The 26,478-nt window shown below is 27.7% G+C and overlaps 8 protein-coding genes across 12 annotated transcripts in view; 4 read left to right on the forward strand and 4 right to left on the reverse strand.

Annotated features, from left to right (window-relative positions):
* Nucleotides 1–19: 19 nt before the first annotated feature.
* Nucleotides 20–3,583, reverse strand: LOC108555970 (UDP-glucose 4-epimerase). 4 transcript variants are annotated; one of them, XM_017911865.1, is made up of 7 exons: nucleotides 3,534–3,583; nucleotides 1,324–1,570; nucleotides 1,131–1,244; nucleotides 892–1,068; nucleotides 604–784; nucleotides 234–515; nucleotides 20–163 (listed from the first exon to the last, which is right to left on the reverse strand). In XM_017911865.1, the coding sequence occupies exons 2-7, from the start codon at nucleotides 1,567–1,569 to the stop codon at nucleotides 66–68; spliced, it is 1,098 nt and encodes a 365-aa protein (XP_017767354.1). In that variant the 5' UTR covers nucleotide 1,570; nucleotides 3,534–3,583; the 3' UTR covers nucleotides 20–65. The 4 variants fall into 4 exon arrangements, with proteins under 4 accessions (XP_017767354.1, XP_017767353.1, XP_017767355.1 ...); XM_017911864.1 differs by lacking the exon at nucleotides 3,534–3,583 and adding an exon at nucleotides 2,837–2,911; XM_017911866.1 differs by lacking the exon at nucleotides 3,534–3,583 and adding an exon at nucleotides 2,585–2,658 and having other exon boundaries at nucleotides 610–784.
* Nucleotides 2,977–7,402, forward strand: LOC108555971 (glycerophosphodiester phosphodiesterase 1). 2 transcript variants are annotated; one of them, XM_017911869.1, is made up of 7 exons: nucleotides 2,977–3,033; nucleotides 5,507–5,618; nucleotides 5,894–6,093; nucleotides 6,361–6,536; nucleotides 6,622–6,823; nucleotides 6,910–7,139; nucleotides 7,261–7,402. In XM_017911869.1, exons 2-7 carry the CDS (start codon nucleotides 5,615–5,617, stop codon nucleotides 7,400–7,402), a joined length of 954 nt encoding a protein of 317 aa, XP_017767358.1. In that variant the 5' UTR covers nucleotides 2,977–3,033; nucleotides 5,507–5,614. The 2 variants fall into 2 exon arrangements, with proteins under 2 accessions (XP_017767358.1, XP_017767356.1); XM_017911867.1 differs by lacking the exons at nucleotides 2,977–3,033; nucleotides 5,507–5,618 and having other exon boundaries at nucleotides 5,732–6,093.
* Nucleotides 3,457–4,834, reverse strand: LOC108555933 (factor VIII intron 22 protein). Its single transcript, XM_017911824.1, has 7 exons — nucleotides 4,776–4,834; nucleotides 4,640–4,686; nucleotides 4,337–4,539; nucleotides 4,056–4,257; nucleotides 3,894–3,996; nucleotides 3,697–3,815; nucleotides 3,457–3,626 (listed from the first exon to the last, which is right to left on the reverse strand). Exons 1-7 carry the CDS (start codon nucleotides 4,832–4,834, stop codon nucleotides 3,457–3,459), a joined length of 903 nt encoding a protein of 300 aa, XP_017767313.1.
* Nucleotides 7,403–7,930: 528 nt separating the features above from the next.
* On the reverse strand, nucleotides 7,931–10,590 carry LOC108556038 (dystrophin). The gene is made up of 10 exons (XM_017911952.1): nucleotides 10,488–10,590; nucleotides 10,187–10,394; nucleotides 9,854–10,097; nucleotides 9,681–9,792; nucleotides 9,426–9,592; nucleotides 9,256–9,368; nucleotides 8,953–9,175; nucleotides 8,554–8,875; nucleotides 8,119–8,415; nucleotides 7,931–8,052 (listed from the first exon to the last, which is right to left on the reverse strand). Exons 1-10 carry the CDS (start codon nucleotides 10,585–10,587, stop codon nucleotides 7,931–7,933), a joined length of 1,908 nt encoding a protein of 635 aa, XP_017767441.1. The 5' UTR covers nucleotides 10,588–10,590.
* A 1,096-nt stretch (nucleotides 10,591–11,686) lies between these two features.
* Nucleotides 11,687–13,714, forward strand: RIOK1 (RIO kinase 1). The gene is made up of 5 exons (XM_017911825.1): nucleotides 11,687–11,742; nucleotides 11,808–12,826; nucleotides 12,913–13,124; nucleotides 13,251–13,532; nucleotides 13,613–13,714. The coding sequence occupies exons 1-5, from the start codon at nucleotides 11,687–11,689 to the stop codon at nucleotides 13,712–13,714; spliced, it is 1,671 nt and encodes a 556-aa protein (XP_017767314.1).
* A 281-nt stretch (nucleotides 13,715–13,995) lies between these two features.
* Nucleotides 13,996–15,176, forward strand: LOC108556019 (DNA repair protein XRCC3). Its single transcript, XM_017911927.1, has 5 exons — nucleotides 13,996–14,076; nucleotides 14,151–14,348; nucleotides 14,457–14,587; nucleotides 14,664–14,873; nucleotides 14,950–15,176. The coding sequence occupies exons 1-5, from the start codon at nucleotides 14,061–14,063 to the stop codon at nucleotides 15,157–15,159; spliced, it is 765 nt and encodes a 254-aa protein (XP_017767416.1). The 5' UTR covers nucleotides 13,996–14,060; the 3' UTR covers nucleotides 15,160–15,176.
* A 4-nt stretch (nucleotides 15,177–15,180) lies between these two features.
* On the reverse strand, nucleotides 15,181–16,351 carry LOC108556018 (RNA pseudouridylate synthase domain-containing protein 1). Its single transcript, XM_017911926.1, has 4 exons — nucleotides 16,145–16,351; nucleotides 15,838–16,081; nucleotides 15,490–15,766; nucleotides 15,181–15,345 (listed from the first exon to the last, which is right to left on the reverse strand). The coding sequence occupies exons 1-4, from the start codon at nucleotides 16,349–16,351 to the stop codon at nucleotides 15,195–15,197; spliced, it is 879 nt and encodes a 292-aa protein (XP_017767415.1). The 3' UTR covers nucleotides 15,181–15,194.
* A 1,532-nt stretch (nucleotides 16,352–17,883) lies between these two features.
* The window catches only part of LOC108555935 (E3 SUMO-protein ligase RanBP2), a 9,927-nt gene continuing 1,332 nt past the window's right edge, over nucleotides 17,884–26,478 (forward strand). The window contains exons 1-5 of the mRNA XM_017911826.1: nucleotides 17,884–17,985; nucleotides 18,077–18,389; nucleotides 18,472–25,082; nucleotides 25,167–25,397; nucleotides 25,468–25,812. Of these exons, the coding sequence (XP_017767315.1) occupies nucleotides 17,928–17,985; nucleotides 18,077–18,389; nucleotides 18,472–25,082; nucleotides 25,167–25,397; nucleotides 25,468–25,812 (7,558 nt within the window). The 5' untranslated portion in view covers nucleotides 17,884–17,927. The remainder of the gene's footprint in view (nucleotides 17,986–18,076; nucleotides 18,390–18,471; nucleotides 25,083–25,166; nucleotides 25,398–25,467; nucleotides 25,813–26,478) is intronic.

Raw genomic sequence — 26,478 nt, forward strand, 5'->3', positions numbered from 1 at the left:
AGACGTTTCAATACTGTTCTTTTATTGTTATAAATTAGTCATACTTCAATAATAATGAAATAGCATTATTGTAAAGTTCCATTTACATGCTCGCTAATACCATTTTTTATTGAATTACGGTAACCATGTGGATTCATTGTTTGCCACCTCCAAAAATCCTCACCTATATTAAAAAATATTATTAAGAAATGTTACTTGATGGAAAAATATAGTAAAAATGTAATTTAACTTACACATTTGTTCAACATTATATTTAGTCCTCCATCCTAATTCTTTTTCTGCTAAATCTGTATTAGCATATGTAGACATTATATCACCTTCTCTTCTATCTTTTATAACATATGGTACTGTTGTTCCTGTGACATTCTCAAAAGTCTTAATTAATTCAAGTACAGACACACCTTTGCCAGTACCTAAATTATAAATTTTTAGCCTTAAATGTTGTTTGTATAAAGCATTTAAAGCTGCTACATGACCAGCAGCTAAATCCATGATGTGGATGTAATCACGAATACCTAAAATAGAATATCAATTTTAAAAACATTTTGCTTTGAACAATACATTCTTCCATTATATTAAAAAAAATAAAAAATTTATATATACCTGTACCATCTTTTGTTGGGTAATCTCCCCCAAAAATGATGAGTTCTGGCTTATATCTTAAAGCTACTTGAGCTATATAAGGCATTAAATTTGTAAATGGCTTTGTAGGATCTTCTCCAATCAAGCCACTTTGATGAGCACCTACTGGGTTGAAATATCTTAGAGAAATGATATTCCAATTCTATTCAATAAAAATAAAATTTTTAATATTTCATTTAAAGCTTTATTTATTATTAAATTTTTAAATAGAACAATTTTTTTTATTTTTTCAAATTATTTAAAATGTACCTTTTCAGCTCTGGATATATCCTTAAGCATCTCTTCAATAAAGTATTTTGTTCTACCATATACATTTGTAATATTTCCGGTCGAATGTTCTTCCGTAATCGGAAGTTCATTAGGCTCACCATACACAGTACAAGAACTACTAAACACTAATTGGAAACATCCAGCAGCTTTCATTACCTAAAAAAATTGAATCTTCAGAAAACGATGTGTGCATAAAAACCTATTAGATTATATTTTACCTCTAGCAAATTGATGGCACCAATAATATTATTCCGATAATAATGAAGTGGAACTTGCATTGATTCACCAACCGCCTTTATTGCCGCAAAATGAATTACGCAATCTATTTTGTGCTATAATTTGATACAGTATTGTTTAGGAGACATTGCAAAAATAATTATAATTATTTTTCCTTTAATTTATACTTTGTACCTTGTTGAAGACTGTCTCGAGTTTATCTCGATTAATGAGATCACAGTTATAAAAAGTAACTTTCTTCCCTGTAATTTGTTCTACTCTTTTAAGAGCTGCGGATTCACCGCTACTTTCAGTTACGCTATTAGCGAAATTATCTATTGCAACAACATCATATCCACTTTCCAAAAGTTCGACGATACAGTGGCTACCGATATAACCAGCTCCTCCGGTTACGAAAATAGTTTTCCAATCTTTGGTCATACTGTTATCGAAAAAATATTATAAAAATTCTATAATGTACGCCTTTTTAAATTTTTCACAGTAATTCTTTAAAAACTATTATCCTTAAATTCTTAATTTAATCTTGCTAAAAGATTCGTAATGCAAGCTAAGGTACAAGTGTTTCGGACATTCACCTGCATCGTACTGAGTTCAAGGTCGTTAAAACACGTGGTAAATTAGTATAATTATAGTATATGTAATTAACATAAACATAATGAATATCAAAGAAATTAATATAAAATAAAAAAAACAATCTATTTATTTTGTTATGTCAAACATACTTGAACTATAAATCTTTAATTTACAATATTTAAGAAAATATGGAAAAACTAAACAATTTATCCTGAAAAGAAATTAAAAATATTGATTTTGTTAACCGCTGGACAAAGATAGTAAATACTCAAAGATCGACTAGTAAATTTAACGGTACTAGAAACAGACACCTTCAGCACATTAAGTACAAAAGATTTTCCCTTACTTTACGCAACAGAAATATTGTAAAAAAAACATTCAATTTTTAATTATTATTTTTTATATATACAAACATGATAATATATAAAAATAAAAAAATATCATTTACAATTCTAAATGTATCATTAATTTTAATTTGAGCCTGTTAAATACAAAACATTTTTTTTATTTTTATAATATTTATTTTATAATAATGATTGAAACTTTTATTCTTTGATGCATTGTGTAAAAAATATGTAACAAAACATCGTTTTAAACAATTTATTTACTTGTGTCTAGTTTTATAGATTAAAATATGAGTATTGTATAAAGTTTAAATTTTTAAGTATATTTAAACATAGAAAATATAAACTTTTATTAAATTAAAAAAGAAAAAAATGATAGTGTACAATCACATTCGGAAAAGAATAATATTTATTACCTTAATCAAATAAACTTATGAGTTTTGAATACGTCAAACTATTACAGAAAGATTCGAGGACGCGCCCACGTAATCACTACTGACTCTGCCTTAACTACTTACGTTGCCTTCTGGTATAGGAAAGTAGTTTAGTATATTCAAGGAACGCGAAACATCTTTTCTACGATACCATCCCGTGTATCACTGAAGAAATACGCACACTATACATTTTGACTCCTTCGAGTCTTTACTTGTTACTAAGGTTGCCAGCATGGTTGCCACGAAAAGGAACCACAGATGGGCAGTTAAAGATTCCTCTTCTGTTGAGTAGGGGAGGAAGAACTGTTAGAAATTGTGACAATGTCACTTAGTTACCTAGCAACATGATGAGATGATATGATGCCATTTGTGATGTGATGTTATTTTGCGTTAAATCATAATATAACCAACTAACTATACCATTTTATTATGATCATATATATATAAATATATAAATGATACATAAATGACGCCACGTCATGTCGTGACAGTCGTATCTGCTTCGGTTAGCTTTGGAAGTAGAGGGGCAAAAGGTAGGGGAAACTTCATTCGTCGACAATTACAGGAATGTGAGATGTGTGGTTTTTTTCGTAGCAACCATGATCTCAGATCCTTGTTTATTGCAAGATCTTCCTTTCACACAGCTGATGTTCATTTATCCGGTTTTACGAAAATGGGGGAATGATGTTTATGTATGAAAAGTCACAAATATTGCTTACATCATCATACAATTTTTAGTGAATTGATTCATTGTTATAGAATTGTAATTAAGTAATAGTAAATTTAGTCACTGAAATTTATGAACTCATCAAATTGAATAAATATGGATAAAAAAAGATTTTTTGGAATGTTACTGAAATAAACCTAAATATAAAATTAAATAAAAAGTGTCATAATTTTCATAAATTTAATTAGTTTTTTAATCGTTTATACATATAAAATGTAACATTATCAATTCATTGTATTGTTAAAACTTGAATTAGCTTATGCAATAATTCTTTTTGTTCAGCATTTAAGTAAGACCATAATTCACCTTCTAGTTCCAACAATGCTTGATAATCATGTGACTGACATGCTAGTACTAAAGATTGTAATAGGAGTAATTCATCTTCACTCATAATAAAATCTGTAATTTATCTATTATTACTCTATGGCTATTTAAATGATTAAAAAAATATAAATATTATAACACTTACCATTATCTGTACTTTCTTCTACCCATGCATACTTTTCCAAAACTTGTGCTAGAGAAGGTGCTAGTCTTTGTGGTGATGGTTGAAGTATAAGTAATAAGAGCACTCTAGTTACTTCACACCTACATATTAATGTAATTAAAATATAAGTAACTTATGATATGTTGAAACAATTTTATATCTTGAATTATATGTAATACCTGTATAATATAACACTGTAATTACCCCTTGCACCAGCATTAATATAACTCTCAACAAATTCGACAAAATCATTCAGAATTTGTAAAGCAGATACATAATCACCTGATCACATATTTTGTATTTAATTATTATAACACATTATAATTTAAATAAATATTTACCTTGCATAATATGATAAGATACTAAGGTATTAATAGCTTTCGTAGTTGGAAAAATATCAATGGCTTTACGTAATTGTTGTGTGCCAGCTGGAGTAGGGCCTAAAGCTAAGGCTAATTCTAATGCTAAACCAGCTGACATGGTACCAAATCCGGATTGATTATGGCAACGTGTTAAGGCATGACCAAAACAACTTATTGCAGCCTAACATAAACAATTACAACTTTAATATCTGATATAATTATGTTGCTACTTATTAATTTGTGTTATAAAAATAATAAACCTGAGTATTTTCTTGCCCTATAGGAGGACATCCTATATCTTTAACTTTTTTATCAGCTACAAGAAATTCTCGACCAGCTCTTATTAACAAATTTAATTCAGAAAAGATATTTTCTAAAGTTCCTTGACATCTGGCTGCAGCTAATAAACATAAACCTGCATATTGCCATAATTCTTTTTGTTCACATTCAATTGCCAATGCCCCTAGAAAATAATTAATAATATTATATTCTTTTGACTTTTTAAGGGTATTTGTATATAATAATATCAGTTTATACATATATTTCATATTCATATGACATACCAAACTGATCACTTGCTTCAGCAACATTTGGTTTTCTTAAAAATCGTCTAAAATTAAATTATTAATAATTTAAAATAATTTTATTATAATAAGAACTGAATTATTCTATTAAAAGAATATGTAATAAAATGCTTACTTCTTTAGTTTATTAGATATATTATGATATTTTGTTAAAAAATCTAATGAATCTCCCATTGTTTATCTTTGATTTAATTTATGTTTACTAATACATTCTTTACTTACTCAATTACTTATATAATTCCTTACATTACACAATTTTTTTTTTTTATATATAATAATTTTATAACATAAGATAATAAGTATAGAACACTATATTAAGTAACTGAATTGCTTACACTTCATTCAGTATTACTTATTGCCATTTTTAGTATTTCGAATTTACCAATAATAAAAAATAAAATCATACATATAAATGTCAAATTACAAGGTATTAAATTAATTTTAATATTTTAAATGTATTTTCTTAAACATTTTTTATACTCATATTTTATGTAATTGGTTAAGGTATACTTTAACATCAGTACTGCCAATGTGTGACTATATATTGTATAGCGCGTCTATGTGCTTTTGTTATATAAAAATTAATATTAACATTAAATGCTTTCTTTTTAGGTAAACTGATATTGACATTGTATATTATACTAATATCTATAATTAAAAAAACCTACTGTTTAAACAGGTTTCACATTACTTAGAAATGCAATTTACTAATTGTCATTTGCGTTTTGTGTAATTATATAAAGTGCTATAGAAATAATAGAATGTAATTGCAATTACTAATTTATCCAAATTTTGATACTTTTTTATATTTAAAATTTATTATTAAAAAAATGTTTCATGTTTCAGGAATACAAAGATAATAAATTATCCGTTTGTTAAATACTGATACTGTAGCGTAAACAAACGTTATCGAACATTGATATACATATTCAAAAAATCAGAGTGTCTACAAGAATGTGTAAAATTACATTTTCAATTAATCAAGTAATAAAGTGTGCCATACAACAGTATTATAGTTAAAGTCTTTGTATGCGTAGAGTTAATAACTCATATTCTCTTTCAAAAAACATTAACAAAACTAAAAGTTTCTTTAAAGGATGCATGGAATTATTGAACTAATTTTGAACAGTGCTTTATTGTGGATATTTTTACAAGTTATTTGGAGCATTTTAATAAGTGTTTTTTATAATTTCTGCATACCATGGATTGTTTGGGGTTCTGTCATTATCTCAGTTGGACTAAAAATAGCCAGGAATCCACCACCAAATTTAAGCATTGTGCAAGAAGTGCTTGGTATAAATCCTCTTTCATTGAAAAAAGATAATACCATGTTGAAAGATCATGGTAATGGAGAACAATATTGCATGCGAGTGGTGGCTCATCGTGGTGGAGGATATGATTTTCCTGAGAACAGCTTATCAGCCTTTCGTAATGTAAAATCTTATATATAATAATGGTTTTTGTTTTTATATTAGGCAATTGTTCCAGAAAAGATAACAAGTTCATTTGTTTTTTATTAACTAGTTTGGAATAATAGATACCTTATAACAAAAACATTACATATTATTTTATAACGTAAACATGGATACTAATATAGTAGATACTAACGAAAAATTAATTGCTTGAGTGAAACAATACATTTCAGTTTATCTTTTATAAGTTATAGATGAAATAATAATTAACTGTAAAATATTTTATAGAGTAAAGAAAGAGGCTGTACTGCAGTTGAATTTGACTTATCTCTTACAAAAGATAACGTGCCTATAATATTTCATGATCCAACAATTGATAGAATTACTGGAAAAACTGGACTTATTAAAGACATGACTTGGGATCAATTAAAGCAATTAGATATTACGTATAATCATCCACTTAAGTAGATAGATTATTATATATTTTTTGATTATAAAATATTGCAAAAATGATATAGAAGTGCAATTTTCTTCTTTTATATATTACAGAGATAAATTTATTGAAGGTGAAAAAATTCCATTACTTTATGAAGCTTTAGAAACATGTTTATCAAATGAGCAAAGAATAATCATTGATATAAAAGAATCAAGAATGGAGATAGTGCAAGTAATTTTAGATGCATATAAGCAATATCCAAAGTTATTTCAAAGAGCAGTTGTATCCAGTTTTAATCCCATTGTTATATATATGGTACATAAATGTTAAAAAGCACAATGTAAAAATGAATTTATATATGGTTACACTTAATAGGGTAAATGATAATTCTCTTATTACAGATTAGAAGAAAGGAACCCAGAATTGTAGCAAGCCTTGCATGGAGACCCCAATATTTTTCTAGAACATTATATTCAGGTTTAGATGGCTCAGCTCCAGTAAGATATAGCAATCCATTTAAATATATAGCTGCTTGTTTATTAGATCATATTTATGAATGGATGTTCTACCGTTTTGTATATTACATTGTGGGTGTATCTGCTGTATTGTTACATAAAGATATACTAAATCAGTATGTACATAAATATTAATTTCATAAATCAAATAATTATATATAATAATTATTATAAAGAAAATTTGTTTCACTTCTTATATATATATGTATGTATATATATATTATGTATTTATTTTAGACGCATTATACAAGAATGGTATAATCGTGATATTCGTGTAATGGCATGGACAGTAAATCTACCATCAGAGAAATCACATTTCTCACGACTATTCAAAGTTACATATTTAACAGATACATTATTGGTCGAAAAAGATATGTAATAATATTTTACATACTTTATATGTTCTAACTGAACATATTTTATACTACTGATATATAAAGCATTACATTAAATAATAATCTAGTCCATTCATCAAAATAATGAGTCGTATTTATGTATCTTTTTACTATAAATTTAATGTTTATTTTGTTAAGTAAACAATAGAAAAAGGCAAAAACAAAAATAGATAAAGACATTTCCTTATTAGTTGACTACTTTTTTCATATATATGTTTATTTTATGTTTATCTAGGTATTTAAAACGTATTTAAAGTAAACTAAAAGTAGTTTGGTGTAATATCTCGAAATTAAATATTCATATTTTTTGGAATATATGTAAAAAATTACTTTAATGTTGCCATAATTGTACATTATTTTTACATATTACATTTACACTATGTATTTTAGTAAGATTAATATTAATACCGTACAATTACATATAATTTGAAATTTGTTTAATGGACGGAAATATTTATTTTGTAAATATTTATAGTGGAATTCCAAAATACTAATTATAATAAATAATATTACTACACAATAGTAGTAAGCTTACTTTTGCGAGATTCCATACCTTGAATAAGTCCTGTTAATAAATCTTCCATTTCTGTGGTAGCACGTTTTAATTTACAATTGTCATTAACAACAGAGGAATCTAAAAAAAATTATGTAAGAATATTGATATAAAAAACTTATAGAAAGTTAAAGTATTATATCTTACCATCAAGTAAATGATCATCTGTAACCATATTTTGTAATCTATCTAATATGTCATTTAGATCACCTTGTATATTTTGCAGGCTACTATGTTGTGAATGTTTATCTGGTCTTTGTAAAGATGATGGTGTATTATCTCTGTGAATACCTATCAAAGAATCGGATATTGCTATTGATTCATTTTCAATGCTAGTTGCTGTAGCTTTAATAGAATATTTTTCGTCTTTACAATTAGAGTTGTTAGAACCCAACCATTGAGAAAAGCCACTATTAGATGGATTTATTTCTAATCTTTTTGTACCTAATAATTAGAAATGTATATATATTTTTTTGATACATACCAATTGGAAGTATATTATATATATAAATAAATCTTGTAGATTAATATTTTATAAATATATCATTTTTTTAAATAATAAAATATAGTAATTCAACTTACCTCCTATCCATGTACTTAGTTCTATTTGAGTAGATTCTAGTACATTAGTGAATCCTAAACTTGTAGATGCTTCTTCAGAATCGATAACTTCGTGATTTTGTTCAGTAATACAATCTCCAGTTGGATTATAATTATTTGACTGTAATGTATTTGTATCATTCACACCTGATATTTGTTCTGTATTTTCTTGCCGAATAATTGGGCTTAATTCAAAATTTATAGGTAAGGATGTTAGCCTTGATGAAAGGGAAGGAATCATAGGTGTACTTTGCATGTAATTAATTACTTGAGGCATACAAATTCTATCAGTAAATAAATATTTCTGTAAAAAATTAATCAAATATGTAAGTTACTCCATTAGATCCGTGTAATAATATAAATAATTAAATAACAACATACTTTTAATAACTTTAGACGTTGTAATTGTGATTCAATTGTAACTCTATGACGCTGAAGTCTTTCTGCTTTAGTACCCTGTATATCAAGCAATTCAATTTGTAATTGTTTATTCTCTTCTTCTAAATGAGTAATAATACTTTGAAGTTCTTTTTGTGGATCATTTAGAACTCGCCTTTTCATTGTACTTCTTGCTGATTCACAATCAGTATGTGTTATTTCATTGCTAAAATACATATATAAAGGAAAACATGTAGCATTTACAAAATATGTTCATATTATCTAATGTTGCCTTAGCTTAACAACCTTATATGTGGAATTTGATCATCCATATTTAACCCAATGGATCTAACAGGACATAATTTCAATTTATTTCTTATTAATTCAATAATTAATTTTGTTATTTCTCGATTTGAAGTCTGAAAAGAAATTATATATAATATTTTACATGAAAAAAATTATGCACATTAACATACCTTGGTGCAAAATTCACGAACTGGATGCTTCAATTTATGTTTTCCTGATATTTTTCCATATAAAAAACAATGTTGGCATTGATGATATGTTGCACATTTTAGACATGTATATCGTGGTCCCTGAATTGATGTTATTTTACAAGTTGAGCATTTAACATTATGTACAACTAAAAAAAAATGGTATATAGTTTATCATATCCACTTCAACTTTTCTACATTTAACATTAAATATTTTAGGATGCCACATATACATACTATGTTCTGCAGATTTCATACGATTAAATGTTGTTATCCAAACAAGCAAAGGGGGTTCTTGCATAATCCATGTTGCAAACTCTGATTCAGTAACTCCAAGACATCCTTGAGACTATTATAAAGAGTTATAACTTATATTTACTTTAAACATTTAAAATATTATTTAATTATACCTTCGAGAAACATTTATCAATATGTGACTGAATATTTTGAGATCCATATGCTGCATTTTCTCCAAGCATCTCCGTAATTTTACAAATATTTGTTAATAATGTATGTAAGCTAGCTTTGGATAAGCATGCATTATGATCAGCTAATTGTTGGTAAAGATATCCATACTTTTCTTGTAATCTCCCAGAGCTAATTAGTATTAAAGCAACTTTAACAGAAAATACAGACACAGTCCTGGCACACTGTCTATAACAATTATAATATTTATGATAACAATATATTACTTATTATTTCAATTCTAATTAAAAAATTTTAATATATATAAAATAGCATACTTGTCAAATGTAGTTAAAATATAATTTAAAGCTAGTTTTGTTACAAGATCAATGTCAAAATTGGTATTGTTTTCTTTGCATGCTGCAAAATAAATATCAGAAAGAACATCTTCAATTTCACTTGGGTCTAAATTTACACAGTTTTCTGTAATTGAAAGTCTATGACGTTCAAAAACTCCAGCAATTAATTCCGGTTGAACATATTGCACTATAAAAAATATATTATTGTTATTTGTATATAAATATAACAAAAACAAAAATTTCTAAGTAGTAATATAATATGAAAATATATTAAACTTACTATTAAGTTCCTTATGTAAAATTTGCATTTTTGCTGCAGTTCTGTAAGATGTATAACGGATAACATTACATTGTTCTATAAACTGTTTAATATTTTGCATCTTTAAATATTAAAAATTTTTAATTGCTACCTATAAACAGAAAAAGTAATTGCTACACAATATTATTTCTCATATAATATTAATAAGAATTTAAATTAATATTTACTCATTTCTTACGTTTTTATAATAATTAAAAATATGGTAATAATTAACTTAATTCAAATAAGTTTTATCTACCATTATAATTTTTTATATTTAGAAAAATGTTGAATTTTTAGACTTTTCTAAAACTGAAATATAATACTTGGTTCCATCAATCATGTTCTTAAATATTTTTGTAAAAAGGTAGCTAATAAAATCTGAAAAAATCTTAAAACATTTATAATGTATAATAATCTTAAATAGAATTATAATTTACAAATGTTAATATTATAATATATCTAATAAAAATTCATACTAAAATAAAGTGTAAAAAGAAGTATGAAATAAAATGTAATATGAAATTAGTATAAAATATAATATAATATAAAATTAGTATAAAACAGAATATAATATAACATTAATGTAAAATAAATTTCTTATCTATTATTATTTTATTAAATTTCTTCCTTTTGTAATTTATAATTTAAGTTCTAAAATTATGAAAATTTTTAATGTTTGACAATATTTTATTACACATATCTTTGTTATTTAATATTGTTCAATTATTATTAAAAATAGAATCATTTTTAAATAAAAAATTATAATTAATATCTTACTCTTTATCATCGTAACACAATTTTGCAATTTAAATAGTGGTACATGTAAACAAAATATCTTTACATCAATCATAGATAATGAAGATTATAGAGGGCAGTTCTGGTTCTGTTTAAAGATTGAAGGTTAAAAATAATAAAAAATTATTAAAAAATTTATTATTGCTAAAGTGTTAAAATTATTAGTATAAATGTATCAAACAATGTATCACAAGAGTATCAAAATAATGTTTGTACCTTAGAATAATCGTTCATTGTATTATTTAAAATGCGGCTTAATGTAAGTAATATGTAACATAGTTTATGTCAAAATTTAAGAAAACGTAATTTTCTACGACATTCTATTTTTTTATGTATTTCTTAGTATTTGAAACAAAGTAAATAAAAAAAAATAAAATTTAGTCATGTGTGAACATGTCGAAGAAGATCAATTTAATGAGTTTAATGAAACTGAAACAAGGTACGTATAATATTTAATTATACTTCTGTAATATATGTAAAATATTAATTATAATATTATTACAGCTTAAAAATGGATAAAGAACAACCATTATTGCATTGTCAGCTTTCTATAGATATACATAAATTACATATTTCAAATAATGAAATAAAAGATAGTGAACATGAGAATGATAATTTAGAGGATGATGATTTTATTTGGGATGAAGATCAAAGAATTAGTTCAAATAATATTGTTAAAAATATTAAAATACAAAATATCAATGCACAGAATACTTCTAATAAGATTAATAATTATCAACCTTCAGACAAATTATTTCGTCGCTATGCTAATAAAATTAATATTGAAAAATATGAAGGTCCTGCTTTACCAGGATATGCAGCAAATCTTCTTATTGAAAATAATAAACGAGTGGAAAAAGATAGGTTTAGAACAAAAGATAAACATGACCGTGCTACTGTTGAACAAGTTTTAGATCCACGTACCAGAATGATATTGTTTAAATTTTTAAATCAGGGTATAATTGCAGAAATTAATGGATGTATCTCCACTGGAAAAGAAGCTAATGTATATCATGCAATATCAAAAACTGGAATAGAATTTGCAATAAAAATATATAAGACATCAATTTTGCAATTTAAAGATAGAGACAAATATGTTACTGGAGAATTTCGTTTTCGTCATGGATATTGCCGTCACAATCCACGTAAGATGGTACGAACATGGGCTGAGAAAGAATTTAGAAATTTAGTACGTCTTCAACAAGGAGAAGTAAATGCTCCAAAACCAATTCTACTACGCAGTCATGTACTATTAATGGATTTCATAGGTACTAATGGTTGGCCATCACCAAAATTAAAAGATATTGTTCTTACTGCTTCTAAACCAAGAAAATTGTACAGAGAATGTATTGAAACAATGTGGAAATTATATAATAAATGTAAACTTGTTCATGCGGATTTAAGTGAGTATAATATGTTATATCATGATGGATCTATTATAATAATAGATGTATCTCAAGCTGTTGAACATGATCATCCTATGGCACTTGAGTTCCTTAGAAAAGATTGCATAAATATTACTGGTAAATAGGAATAGAAACTTTTTAGAGTAATATTAATAAAATACTTAAAAGATTTCAGAATTAATGAATTATTTAACTCTTTTTAGAATTTTTTAAAAAGAATGAAGTTGGTGTTATGACTGTTAAAGCATTATTTGACTTTATAACAGACCCAACAATAACTGAAGAGAATATGGATATGTATTTAGATACAATATCAGAGCAAATGACACAACAGGATGAACAAAATATTGATTCTAAACAACAAATAGAAGAACAAGTATTTAAACAAGCTTATATTCCGCAAAATTTAAGCCAGGTAATATTGTGAAAACACATATAAATATACATAATTACACATATGCATATACAGGTATATGCATATCAAATTTCACAATACATACATATATATATATATATATACATATATTAATATAATATTAAGGTGATTGATATTGAACGTGATATTAAACTTGCTAAATCTGGGAAAGAGGATTTGATATATAAGACTCTTATTGGTTTAAAATCAGATCTATCCAAGCCTATTGAGACTCCTGAAATTCTTAACAAAGATTGTAAACAAACAAATGATATAGAAGAAGATGATGACTCATCTGAAAAAATCATTGATTCTGAAGATGAAGATAGTGAAGGAGACATAGTATCGAACGAATCAAAGTTTGTTAATTCGGCTCGACCTCGAAATGAGAGTCCAGACAGTAGAAAAGTAATACATATTTATCTTGGATAATATATAATTACATATGATGGTATGAATTATTTGTAATAATTTATGTTTAATTATAGGCACGAAAAAAGGCAGTAAAAGAACAGCAAGCTGAGAAAAGGAAAATTAAAATAAAAAAACATATAAAAAAGAGGAAAGAAAAACTTTTAAAAAAGAAATAATAACTGATGTTCACATAGAAAATATATTTAAAAATGTTTAAAATATAAAATAATTATCAAAAATAAAATTTAATTTTGTATTTTAATTTAAAGAAACTAAAACGAAAAGTAATGTTTTTCATACTTATTAAAATTTAAAATATCGTGTTCTTTAAATATGCTCGTAAACAGTACATGATTTTTTTAAATTTATATATTTAGTTCTTTTTTATTCGAAGGTTTTAGAAACTGCCATCTATCTTCTGCTTACAATATAGATATACTAGGGTCTTTTTGAGTATTGGACAGTTGAATGATTAATCTAAAACTACCAAAAATATAAAATATTTTCGGACTAAAAAAGATAATGGAAAACTATTTTGGTATTAAAGTTTTATTATTTTGTATGTCATAATATCCGTGAATTAATATAGTTTATTTTATCTCATAAAATTAGTTAATGCAAACATAATAAAGGAACGTGAAAAATTTCTTACAACCGGTTGTACGAAGTTTGACACATTACTTCAGGGTGGTATAACTACTCGTGGGATTACACAAATTTATGGAGCTTCAAGTACAGGAAAAACACAATTAGCTTTACAATTATGTTTGACAGTGCAGTTACCTGAAACTGAAGGAGGTTTTGCTGCTGGTATTTATTAAATAAAGTTTATTATACAGTCACAACTAAATAATAACACATTTTTATTTTTTTTATTTTTTCTAAATGTTTCTGTTTGAGTGTATTTATTTAACATAGGTGCGATATATATTTGTACTGAATCTATATTTCCATCCAGAAGATTACAGGAATTGATACAGCAACTTGAAATTATAAAAAAATATGGAGTAAATGGTGATTTAGTATTTGTGGAACATATTTCAACTATTGTAATCCCACATTATTGTATTAAATTAATTTAATAGCTTGTTAACACAATATGTACTTAATCTTTTATTCTTATAGGAAGAACTGGAAATATGTTTACTTCATAGAATTCCAGTATTAATGTCTGTACAAAAGATAGGATTAATAGTTATAGATTCAATTGCTGCTCCATATAGAGTAGAAGATTGGAAAGATGAATTTAGTAATAGAGCAAAGAGTTTAAGAACAATTGGACAACAATTGCATAAGTTATGTAAAAGTGATATTTGTATAGTTTGTATTAATCAGGTAAAGAAATAAATTTTTTTCATATAATATTTAATAATTCAATTGTACAAGTATTTCATAGAATATTTACATACAGGTAACAACAGCTATATATAATAATGTACTTAATGATAATTTGAGTGTACGACCAACTTTAGGAACAACCTGGTTAAGTATGATAACTAATTCTATAGAGTTTTATAGAATTGGTTCCTTAAGATATGCTTGTGTTAAATTATCATCAAATTTACCAGAAATAACTATTTCATTTAAAATCCATGGATGTGGGATTAAAGCAATAGATTAAACAAATTAAATTGAACTAAAAGTATAATGTCTATTTTATTCAATGAGATTATAAACATCAAAAAATGTATCTTCATCTAATATTTTAGCAACATTTGTAGGTGACCATTGATTTCTTGAGTCAGAAGCTACAAATGGATCTGTACTCCTCACATCTAAATTTTCAATATTGTTATTCAGTATCAGCCTTGAAAAAAAAAGAAATATAAATATAGATAAGTTTATATGTAGATATAATATTTAATATTTTTCTTCTCCTTCATCTCCTTATTTATATTTATTTATACATATATACATACATATGTATATATGTGTACATGCATAGTAATACCTGAAGGAATGCAAAAATGTTCTATAAGGTTCTATATCTTTTCTTTCACTATATGTATAATCTCCTATTACAGTATGACCAATATATGAACAATGTACTCTTAGTTGATGTCTTCTACCTGTATCAGGACATAATAATACTTTAGTAGCTGGTTTTCCATTTCTGAAACCTCTTTCTAATACTATAAGAATTGTATAAGATTTTTTTGGTTTTTCACAAAACATGCTATCACTGATACACATTTTATGGTTTCCTTTTTTTTCTCTTACATCAGTTCCTAATAAAATAATGTTATTTATAAATAGTCTTCTGAATTGATATTATAAATATTTTGATTTAATTACTAACCAATTGCTTTATCTATAACAAGATAAGGTTCATTTATGTGCCCATGAAGTAATGCCAAATAAAACTTTTTGACTGTTCTTGCTTCAAATGCATTAGAAGCAGCTCGAGCTGCTTTTTTATTTAATGCAATACATATCACACCACTTGTCACATAATCTAATCTATGTACAAAATGAAATTCATGAAACAAATTTGGGTTGACTAACTTTGGTAAAATTTTCTTTAATTCAAATTGCAGGGTATCCTAAAAATTGTAATGTTTATTATATCAATAAATATTTTTAATTTGCAAACATTCTTTCCATACCTTTTTTTCTGGATTATTACTATTAATACACATGTCATATGGCTTAGAAACTACTAAAAAGTTTTCACTATGATGTAATATATTTACATTGTTTTTATGTTTAATTTGAATAAAACATTTTATATATAATTTTAATAACATTTTTAGCATTTGTATTAATTTAAAAATAAATATACTACAATTGTATAATATCTTATTTATACTCATTTTATGTAATATTAATAGTCGTGTCGTGTAAAATTATAACATCATTAAATTTATATTTTATAAAAACAAAAATAATTACATATGACACTACTTTTTAAAATCTGTTTTAGATATGAAATACACAAACATTACTTATATTTAAGGGTTTGTACAGTTTAATTTTTTATATTGGCTGTCTGTCTTCTACTTTAAATTGTGGTTATAACTTCATATTGATTACAATAAATGATGCAATATTAATTTTTAATATATGATAGTCTTAACTAAATATATAAATTAAATATAAAACATTGAGCTTGAATTTTGAAAAAAATTGGAATACTATACTGGAAATATTTCTCGTGAAAGATTATATTTACTTTAAACAATTCAAAAATTATACCAGAGGGCAGCACTTATCTGATATTTCTGGTTTGGATTGAACCGTTTGAAAGTGATTTGTGGTATGGGAGAAAATCGTAGTGCGAAGTGTATAACGGTATTTCTAATTTCATTTTAATAGAGTACTGTCCATTAATTATTTTAGTGATTATTAAAGAAAGTCTTGTTCCGTTTTGTGAAAATGTTTCGATCGAAAAAGGATGTTGACCGACACGTGAAAGACATATTTATCAAACTTAAAAATTCAGAAGAGGTAAGGTTATTTTTTAAAGAAAGAGCCGTTATTTTTAAATATTATCAAATATCTCTGCTAACTTCTTACTTTAAATTATTCGATGACTTTTTTAGTACAATTTTACTTTTATTTAAAATTTATTTTTTTCTTGTTTATATTAATACATCATAATTCTATTTAATGTCAAGTGTAGTCTATAGTATCGAAGGCCTTGATTTGGTTGTAAAAAAGATACATGCACATGTACTAACCTCTATCTAAGATTTAGCGGCTTTTCATTAATAATTAGAAAAAGTATTTATTTTTTAAAGAATAAATTTTGACTTTATGTTTTTTCCAATCATTATTTCTTTTTTATCCGAATCTTTTTCGAAATATTTGAATTATAATAATAATGTTTGTTTACATTGATACTTTTCTTATTTATTTTTATTTTATTATGTGTACTTGGTAATTTATATTTATGTAAAAATGTACGTTTGTAATATGTTTTATACATATTTAATATCTTTATTTAAATTTTAAGAAAAAGCTTCGGTGTTACAATATTGCAAAATTATATTATCAAGTTGGAGATTATGAATCTGCAAAAAGGTATGTTTCTAATTATTTGGAAATAAGAGATAAATCTCCAGGAGCTTATAAATTATTAGGTCAAGCTCTTGAAGCTTTGGGACAAAAAGAATTAGCTTTTACACAATATAAAATATCTCTTGAATTAGAACCAAAGCAAGATGACCTCATTTTAAAAGGTATAGTTCGGTATTTTGAATTTGTTGTTTTATAGTTCAAAATTAAATCATATAAATTGTATTTATTCTATATTTTATTATGTTTTTAGTATGTGAACTACTGTCTGATATGGATGTTAATATAGATATGAATAAAATAAAATATTGGGTAGAAAGAGCTGATAAGAAATTTCCACATCATCCAATAGTCTTTGAATTAAAGGAAAAAATGTTAAATTTAGAGAAACCAAATGGTAATGATGATGATTTAGAAAAACTTATTATATGTACGTAATAAAATCTATATTTTATAACATGTGTCTTATAATGATTTTATGTAATTTAACTTATTTGTTTACAACAATGTTACTTTTTTAGCTGAATTATCAGTTAGACAAACAGATGTGCATCTACAAGTTAAGTTGCTCAAACATTATATAGTAAATCATAGGCTTGAAGATGCATATAATCAAGCTGCTGGAATAGAGGCAACACACAGTCACAGAAATAATATTATTTGGTATCAGTCTTTAAGTGAATTACTTATGAAGTGTAAAGAAAGTAAACAATCAGATTGGACGTTTTGGATATTTTATATTTCTGTATTAGAAAGATATACAGCATTATGTCTTAAAGAACAGGGTAAAGTTATTAAAAAAAGTATAACAGATGCTGCACAAGCTGTATTCAAGTATGTATATTATTATTAGAAATTTTGTTTTATTAGAAATATGTATATTTAATATTATTGAATTAAAATATTTATATTGCAGTTTTGATCAAAGTTTATTTGAATTTAAATCAAAAAACTTTTCTAATCATCCTGCTTTTATTGAACATATGTTATTACATATGTGGGGCCAGTTACATTTTCATTTAGCATGTTTAATTTTACGAAAGACTAAAGCTGGAGGAGATAGTTGGTCTGAAGCAGGAAGATTGTGTGGACCACTTTTATTGACTGCATTACATGTAACACCAATTGATCTTACTGCAGTATGGACTATGCATTTGAAGGATAGTCTTAAGAATGAAATACACGTGTGGTATAGAGAAGGATCATATAGATGTAGCCAGGCTGGTCATGTACTTCAAGATTATGCTCGAGATAATACTAAGAAATTGTTAGATAAAATCGATAAATTTTGTACAAGTTCTTGGCGAGATCGAGTATATCAAAGAATCTTTATTGGACGATTGTATCAAGATGGTAAAACAACATCATATTTTGTAAATTGTTCAATTTCAAATCCGCCATTACGTTTATGCTCGTTTAGCGAGCTAAAACGATTTGATGAAATATCCGAAGAAGTGTGGCCAGATTCACTACATCACCAAGTTTGGCTTGGTCTAAGGGCTCGACCTTATGGTTCGCAAAATAAAGATAATGGGCCTTATCCAAATCAAACATCACATGTGTTTTGTGAATTGCAGTTTTCTGTTTATAATTTACATCAAGCAGCGCCTGATAGTTTAAGTCGTGTTGATATTGATGCATTTTTAAATTGTGCTATCTACACTTCTTCAACAATTGAAGAACAACAACTGAGTGGACTTTTAAATCCTGAAAAATTACCTACATTGCCAGCAGATCTTACTAATACGCTTTGTACTTGTGCTCAAGAACAATGGTGGTCCTATGCCTATAAAGTATATTCCATGGATAAACAAAAACCACTCGATGAAGACCTTGGTGAATTAAGATTAGAACTACAAAGAGGTTTAGAAGTAGTTCGTTGTCTTGGAAATCATGGGTTGCATCCTGTTCTGTTAGTTCATTTAGCACGAATATTTCATTATAGAGCAGAGACATTAAAAGAAATAGATCAAGAAAATAGTGACATACCAAACTTAGAAGCACGGTCTGAGATGTACTGGTCAGCTGCGATTCCACTTCTCGAAAGGCTACAAAATAATCAAGTTATTCGTATAACTAATTCCAAATTCTTCAACTATCAAGGAAAAGATATGAATAATGCAGAATTGATTAAAGCTTTAGAAGAGGGTAAATTGCTCTTGGCTCAACGATTCGTACGTGGTAAACAATATGAAAAAGCAATATACGCGTTACAAGCATTAAAATGTCCAGAAGCTTCATTTCAACAAGGTCAAATGTATGAAAAGCTTGCAGATGAAATTGTCAGTTTTATACCTAAAGAAAGTTTAACATCTGAAATAAGATCGCAACATATAATCATGCTTTCAAAAGCAAGAGAGTGTTTTTATTTAACACTAGATCGTTTACGTAGTCCAGGAACAAATCCAAATCACCCTTTGAACTCAGAACTTTCTACATACATCACTGACATCGAAAATAAATTGAAAAGGATCGATCCAGATCTTTCACGAGATGATTTAAGTAGAAATGAGTGCGATGGAATGTCAAATGAAAGTTATTCCTCTGCCCATAGTGGTGTGGATCAAGCAGTTACAAAAATAGCGTTACCAACATTAACAGGATTAAACGCTTCAATTAACATTCTTAATACGCCGCAGAAAAATGTTCAACGTACACCAAAACAATCTAGCACTCCTTACAGACCACAGCACCAAGATATATTGGATTTATCACGAAATCGTTCTGAAGCACGTCCAAGTCCAGAACGTCTCGATGCTCAAATACGTTCAATAAATCAAATGATTCAAACAAAGGATGGTATGATACAATCGATAACAGAGCAAAATAAAACTATTCTGGAGTTAAACAAGACAGTAATGGAAAAAGTTGAGAAACTAGCAAAAGAAGTAGCAGAGTTGCGTAAAGAAATTCAAAAACAACGTACTCAAACAGTTAATATTAATCCCAATCTAGAAGAAGATTTATGCATTTTAAGTGAAGATGATTATAATGACTTAAATTATAATGCAAATCAATCAGGCCCCGCGTCTTCGATATCAGGGAATGTGTTTCAATCTTCTCATAGACATCCATATTCTCAATTGGTTTATCCTTCAGCTACTTTTCAAGGATATTATCCAACAGGAATGTCATTCAGTGATCCAAATGCGCAAGCTATTCCTTCTTTGTATCCTCCAAATGTTTATCCGATGCCAGTAGTATATCCTAATACAAGATCCAAAATGCCTGAAAATATTCTTCAACAAGGTTTATTTATGCCACCAACAAATCAATCACTGCAAATTCCACTGCAAAAAGTAGAAACATCAAAGCCAGAGACAACCATAAAAGATGCTCCTTTGAATAAAGTACCACCGGTTAATGTCGCTATTACTACTTCTGATACACTTCCAACTACAGTACCAATTGTTCAACCAACACTTAGTGTAACAATTCCTCCACATTTTAGACAAGGAAGTTTTTTTACACCAATTACCACAGAACAATCTGTTCCTCATTGTTATCAAATTTCCATGCCTTCTCAAGCTATTATACCAACAACAGTAAACTTACCACCTTTATCAAATACTCTTAAAACTACTTCACCTAATCTTTCTGTATCAGAAACACCAAAGCAAGATGCTACTACCTGCTCAACTGAATCTCCAAATAGTTCAGATCATGAACAAGATCCAATGCCAGATTTTGTTCCTGTTATACCATTACCTGCAGAAGTTGAAGTTACTACTGGAGAAGAGGGTCAAGAGACACTATTTTGTGGAGGAGCTACACTTTACCGTTATGTAAATAATGAATGGAAAGAACGTGGTACAGGCAATGTTAAACTACTCAAGGACGAAGAAGGAAAAGTTCGTTTACTTATGCGCAGGAAACAAGTATTAAAAGTATGTGCAAATCATTATCTCACACCAGATATGGAGTTAACTGCTAAATCAAATAGTGAAAAGGCATGGTTATGGGGTGCATGTGATTATGCTGATGGAGAATTAAAATTAGAGAAGTTTTGTATTAAATTCAAAACTGTTGAAGAAAGCATTTCCTTTAAAGAGCATTTTGATAAAGCCAAAGCAAGTCTTACTTCTGAAAAAGTAGTTGAAAGTACTGATAAAGTATCATCTAACATTAGTGCTACATTAAGTAGTACTAAAAAATTAGAAAAAACAAAATTAGAGCCAAAAACTGTAGAACAAGCACCACTTATTTTTGGACAAACGGTTCAAAAACAGTCTACTGAAATGACAATAGCAGAAACTGTTACACCAGAAAAGTCAAAAATCAATACAGCAACAACAGTTATTGGTGGATTTTCGTTTACATCACCACCAATTATTCAGCAAGTAACTACTACTAAACCTTTAAAAGTTCCTGTTAAGTCAGAAGTTAGTCCATTTGCTGGTTTTACATTTAATAAGATTGCAACAAGTATTGAAAGTTTTCCAACTATGACACAAAAAAGTGCAACCACTGGAACAACAACTACATCACAATTTACTTTTTCATTTACGAAAACAACTACACCTTTACAATCGGGACCTACAACAGTTCCAACTGTTAGTATTCATAGCACGCCAATTTCGTCTTCACAGCCAATTAGTACTGCTGTTACCAGCGAAAATATTTCCCCGAATACTCCACAATTTTCATTTAGAAGACGCCACGCCCCTGCACCAAATGCTCTTGCTACAGCATCTAATATTGTAGGTGTTCAAGGTACTGGTAAATTTGCTATGCAAACTAAATATGAAGAAATACTGTTTAGTGAAAAAGTCAGTCTTTTATATTCTAATAACAATATGAAACAATGGGAACACAGAGGTACTGGGCAGATGCAGATTTTATGGAGTTCGAAGAAGAATAAAATTCTTTTATTAATGATAGATGAAAGCAGTTCAAAAATCTGCTATAGTTATAATGTTCTTGCTAAATCCCAATTTACACTCAAAAGTGATAACCATCCAGTTGTTACTTGGAATTTACAAAATGGAACAGATAATGAAATAGAAACATTTGCAGCAACATTTAAAACATACAGTCAAGCATCTCAATTCCATGATATTATTACCAGTAATCAGCAGAAGATGGTAAAAGATTGTATTATTGCTGAAAATTTAAAAAAACCAGAAGCTATTCCAAATGTACAATCAAATAAATCACAAGAGTCTTTATCTGAAATGTTTAAACCACCAGTAGATTCATGGGAATGTAGTGCTTGTTATATAAGAAATGAAGCACCAACTGCAAAATGTATAGCTTGTGAAACACCACGTGGTCCTGTATCTAGTAAATCAAGTACTTCAAATACAATTACTTCCAATCAAGTACCTCTTTCACAAATGTTTAAACCACCTGCTGGTTCATGGGAATGCAATGCTTGCTACACAAGAAATGATGCATCAAATACAAAATGTATAGCTTGTGAGACACCATGTTCTTCTGTATTTGATAAATCGAGTACTTCAAGTACAACCACTTGGAATCAAGTACCTTTTTCACAAGTATTTAAACCACCTGCAGCTTCATGGGAATGTAAATGTTGTAATATACTTAATGCAGCTGAAAATAACTACTGTGTCACTTGTGATACCCCAAAAGATCCTTCCCTTCCACCTAAACCAAAAACTGATGGTTTTCAGATAAGCACAAGTTCTTCTGGAGTTACACCCACATTTACTTTTGATATTCCACAAAATACTACTAAAAAAGAAACAAGTGGCTTTTTATTTCATTTAGGTAGTTCTAATGATGTTTCTACAGATAGTAAATCTGTATCTCCATTAGCTACAAAATCTGACACAAAATCTGATACGTCAGGTGCAAAATTTGTTTTTGGAATGCAACAAAGACCGGGCACACCAACAAACAAAGATTCCAAATTTGATTTTGGAACACCAGGAAAATCTTTTGAATTCAATTTTGTTTCTAAGTCATCTCCTACAAAGTCTGGTGGTGAAGAAAATAGTGAGGAGGAGGTAGTAGAAAGTGATGATATACATTTTTCACCAATAATTCCATTGCCAGATAAAATTGAAGTTAAAACAGGTGAAGAGGATGAAGAAGTTTTGTATAGTCACAGAGCCAAGTTGTTTAGGTTCGATAAATCGGTAAATGAATGGAAAGAACGTGGTTTAGGAGACATTAAATTATTACGACACAAAAATACAAACAAACTGAGACTAGTAATGAGACGAGAACAAATATTAAAACTGTGTCTAAACCATTTCGTGCTTCCGAATTTGGAATTAAAGCCAAAAGACGAAAAGTCATGGATATGGAATGCTGCTGATTATAGTGAAGGAGAAATCGAGTACACTCTTTTCGCTTGTCGTTTTAAAACGTCTGATATCGCAAATAATTTCAAAGATACAATTGAAAAATGGAAGAAGAAGCTTTCACTCTCTGATAAAACAACTGAAATCAAAGTAGAAGAATCTACCGAAACTTCCACAGCGCAAGACATCGAAGTTCTGTATGAAATGAAAGTAACAGCTGAAGAAAAGCAAGCTGCATTGAAATTACAGCTTCCAGAAAACTTTTATGCATATAAGCAAAAACCAGATTGTCCTGGATGTAGAGGTTGTAAAGAATCTGATGCATCGTTATTTCCAGATAGAGATTCTATAACAGCAGCATCAAAAATATCTACAGAGGATCAAAAGCTTCCAACAACATCCGCTATACAGTTTCTGCCAAAATCTATTAATTTAAGCACCGCGTCTAATGAAGTCTCAGTTGTTCAAACACCTATTTCAAGTACTGGAATAACATCTTCTTCTATTTTTAAACCTGGACTGTATGGTACAGGCACACCACAATTTACAACATGTTCACTCCCTACAATAAGTGGATCAATTATATCATTTGGAAATACTGATTCTACTATATCGAATGATAAGAAAACTGGTTTTTCATTTGTAATGTCACCATCTTCATCCAGTTCAAACGAGATACAGAAATCTATAACTGATAAACAAAATATTTTAACATCTGAAAATTTAAAAATTTGTAGTCCTATTACTTCTCAAGCACAAGTAACATCAACTACCGCTTTTTCATTTATAACACCAACATCTAAAACAGTTACAACATCTATATTTGGAATGGCTAAGTTAGATAATACAGGAAAAAATATTTTCGGCGGAATATCGAAAAAAGATTCTTCTGGATTACTTAAACCTAGTTCTATCAATGTTAGTACAAATAATACTGAATCAATATTTTCAAATAATCTCAACATACAGTCAAAAATAACTACAAATACTACAACAAGCTTGTTTGGGGCATCTACCAAATCTACTAATTCAGTATTTACTAGTGCATCGCCATTTTCGACGAATTTGGTTTTTGGTCCACGAACAACTGCATCAGTTTTTACAATTTCAAGCCCTGTAACAACTAATGCTTTTGAAACAATAACACAAACAACAAGTGAAGCTCAAAAAGAGAGTGATATTAGTTTCTTGCCAACAGCAAATGTATCATTTTCAACTTTAGCAGCTAAAAGTTCTCAGCCAACATTTAAAATAGGTATATTTCTCATACTATCGTCTATCACGACAATTTAAATAAGAAAGTGTTGATAAAATTATTACACATATATTTGTTTTATAGATCCAAATTTTGCTTTTGACGGTGCTGGATCAGCTGTATTTGGTCAAAAAACACATGGAATTGCTGATATATCTGAGCATAAAACAGAAACTACGGTAAAAAAGAATGTTGAGAATGAAGAAGAAGAATGCGAACAAACTGAAAATGATGATTATGATCCTCATTTCGAACCTATTATACCTCTACCTGATATCGTGGAAGTGCATACTGGAGAAGAAGAGGAAGAAAAAGGTACATTAAATAATTTCTTTCAAAAAGGAAAATATATATATATCTTGAAATCGTGTCGTGTTTGTTACAGTATTTTGTGAACGAGCTAAATTATACAGATACGATAGTACAACGCGTGAATGGAAAGAAAGAGGTGTTGGAAATATGAAAATTTTACATCATGCAAAATATGGCCGTTACAGATTATTAATGCGCCGAGAACAAGTTCACAAAGTAGTATGCAACTTCTTAATTACTCCAGACATTGCATTTAATAGACTTTCTACGTCGCATCGTGCTTGGATATGGGCAGGCATGAATTATGCTGAAGAGCAACCACATGTAGAAAGCTTATCAGTCAAATTTAAAACTGAAGAACTGGCAACAAATTTTAAGGATGCAATTGACAAAATTCAACAAACACTAAATGAAACCCGTAAGACATAAGATGAAAACTTCTCGTTTATAATGCCTTTTTCAATTTATAATTCTTATTTTGACTGCATGGTACAAGTATATTTGTTATGTTTTACAGATATATACTATACAAAACATGTGTTTTTCTTTTAATATCAAACACATTAATGTAACTTTATTTATACTTAAAATATAATACTGAGAACATTTTATTTAAGAATGAATTTATGATCAAGTAAATTACAAGACAGTTACATGAAAATGTTTTAACCCTTTCGCTTCGGCAGTTCAGTCCGCCGTCCCTGAACGGAAGCGCGAACCAGAAATATGCACAGTGCGCGTGGTTTCTATATATACGTTTTCCTAAACATTAATTAATTATTTATATTATTATTTATTAATTTTAGGTAATGTAGGTAATATATTAATATTAGGTAATATATTTATATTTATATTATTATTTATTAATTATAGGTAATATAGGCATTAGATATTTACAAAACTTTACGATAAAATGTTTAATATAATTAATAATGAAACGCAAATTAGTTATTTATTATTTATTTTATTTTTTAATTAGTTATGCAGCGCTCGTACCCACAGGTCATCTCGTAGATGGCGGCGCTCGAAGCGAAAGGGTTAAAAAGTATTTTATTTTTTTTTTTTTTTTTTTTTTTTTTTTTTT

This window comes from Eufriesea mexicana, unplaced genomic scaffold, assembly GCF_001483705.2.
Source record: "Eufriesea mexicana isolate 0111107269 unplaced genomic scaffold, ASM148370v2 scaffold294, whole genome shotgun sequence".
Classification (NCBI taxonomy): domain Eukaryota; kingdom Metazoa; phylum Arthropoda; class Insecta; order Hymenoptera; family Apidae; genus Eufriesea; species Eufriesea mexicana.

Excerpts from the sequence above, each read along its gene's own strand:
- LOC108555970 (XM_017911865.1), bottom strand. The coding sequence starts at position 1,569 with ATGACCAAAGATTGGAAAACTATTTTCGTAACCGGAGGAGCTGGTTAT. Across the intron at positions 1,069-1,130 it reads GTGCCATCAATTTGCTAGAG|GTAATGAAAGCTGCTGGATG; the intron begins GTAAAATATAAT and ends CAATTTTTTTAG. Across the intron at positions 164-233 it reads ATATAATGTTGAACAAATGT|GTGAGGATTTTTGGAGGTGG; the intron begins GTAAGTTAAATT and ends TTTTTAATATAG.
- LOC108555933 (XM_017911824.1), bottom strand. The coding sequence starts at position 4,834 with ATGGGAGATTCATTAGATTTTTTAACAAAATATCATAATATATCTAAT. Across the intron at positions 4,258-4,336 it reads TAGGGCAAGAAAATACTCAG|GCTGCAATAAGTTGTTTTGG; the intron begins GTTTATTATTTT and ends TGTTTATGTTAG. Across the intron at positions 3,816-3,893 it reads TACAGTGTTATATTATACAG|GTGTGAAGTAACTAGAGTGC; the intron begins GTATTACATATA and ends ATTAATATGTAG.
- LOC108555971 (XM_017911867.1), top strand. The coding sequence starts at position 5,758 with ATGCATGGAATTATTGAACTAATTTTGAACAGTGCTTTATTGTGGATA. Across the intron at positions 6,094-6,360 it reads GCTTATCAGCCTTTCGTAAT|AGTAAAGAAAGAGGCTGTAC; the intron begins GTAAAATCTTAT and ends AATATTTTATAG. Across the intron at positions 6,537-6,621 it reads ACGTATAATCATCCACTTAA|AGATAAATTTATTGAAGGTG; the intron begins GTAGATAGATTA and ends TATATATTACAG.
- LOC108556038 (XM_017911952.1), bottom strand. The coding sequence starts at position 10,587 with ATGCAAAATATTAAACAGTTTATAGAACAATGTAATGTTATCCGTTAT. Across the intron at positions 10,098-10,186 it reads ATTTTAACTACATTTGACAA|ACAGTGTGCCAGGACTGTGT; the intron begins GTATGCTATTTT and ends TAATTGTTATAG. Across the intron at positions 8,876-8,952 it reads AACGTCTAAAGTTATTAAAA|AAATATTTATTTACTGATAG; the intron begins GTATGTTGTTAT and ends AATTTTTTACAG.
- RIOK1 (XM_017911825.1), top strand. The coding sequence starts at position 11,687 with ATGTGTGAACATGTCGAAGAAGATCAATTTAATGAGTTTAATGAAACT. Across the intron at positions 11,743-11,807 it reads TTTAATGAAACTGAAACAAG|CTTAAAAATGGATAAAGAAC; the intron begins GTACGTATAATA and ends ATATTATTACAG. Across the intron at positions 12,827-12,912 it reads AGATTGCATAAATATTACTG|AATTTTTTAAAAAGAATGAA; the intron begins GTAAATAGGAAT and ends AACTCTTTTTAG.
- LOC108556019 (XM_017911927.1), top strand. Across the intron at positions 14,588-14,663 it reads TGGAACATATTTCAACTATT|GAAGAACTGGAAATATGTTT; the intron begins GTAATCCCACAT and ends TTATTCTTATAG. Across the intron at positions 14,874-14,949 it reads GTATAGTTTGTATTAATCAG|GTAACAACAGCTATATATAA; the intron begins GTAAAGAAATAA and ends ATTTACATACAG.
- LOC108556018 (XM_017911926.1), bottom strand. The coding sequence starts at position 16,351 with ATGAGTATAAATAAGATATTATACAATTGTAGTATATTTATTTTTAAA. Across the intron at positions 15,767-15,837 it reads TGTTATAGATAAAGCAATTG|GAACTGATGTAAGAGAAAAA; the intron begins GTTAGTAATTAA and ends TTATTTTATTAG. Across the intron at positions 15,346-15,489 it reads ACATTTTTGCATTCCTTCAG|GCTGATACTGAATAACAATA; the intron begins GTATTACTATGC and ends TTTTTTTTCAAG.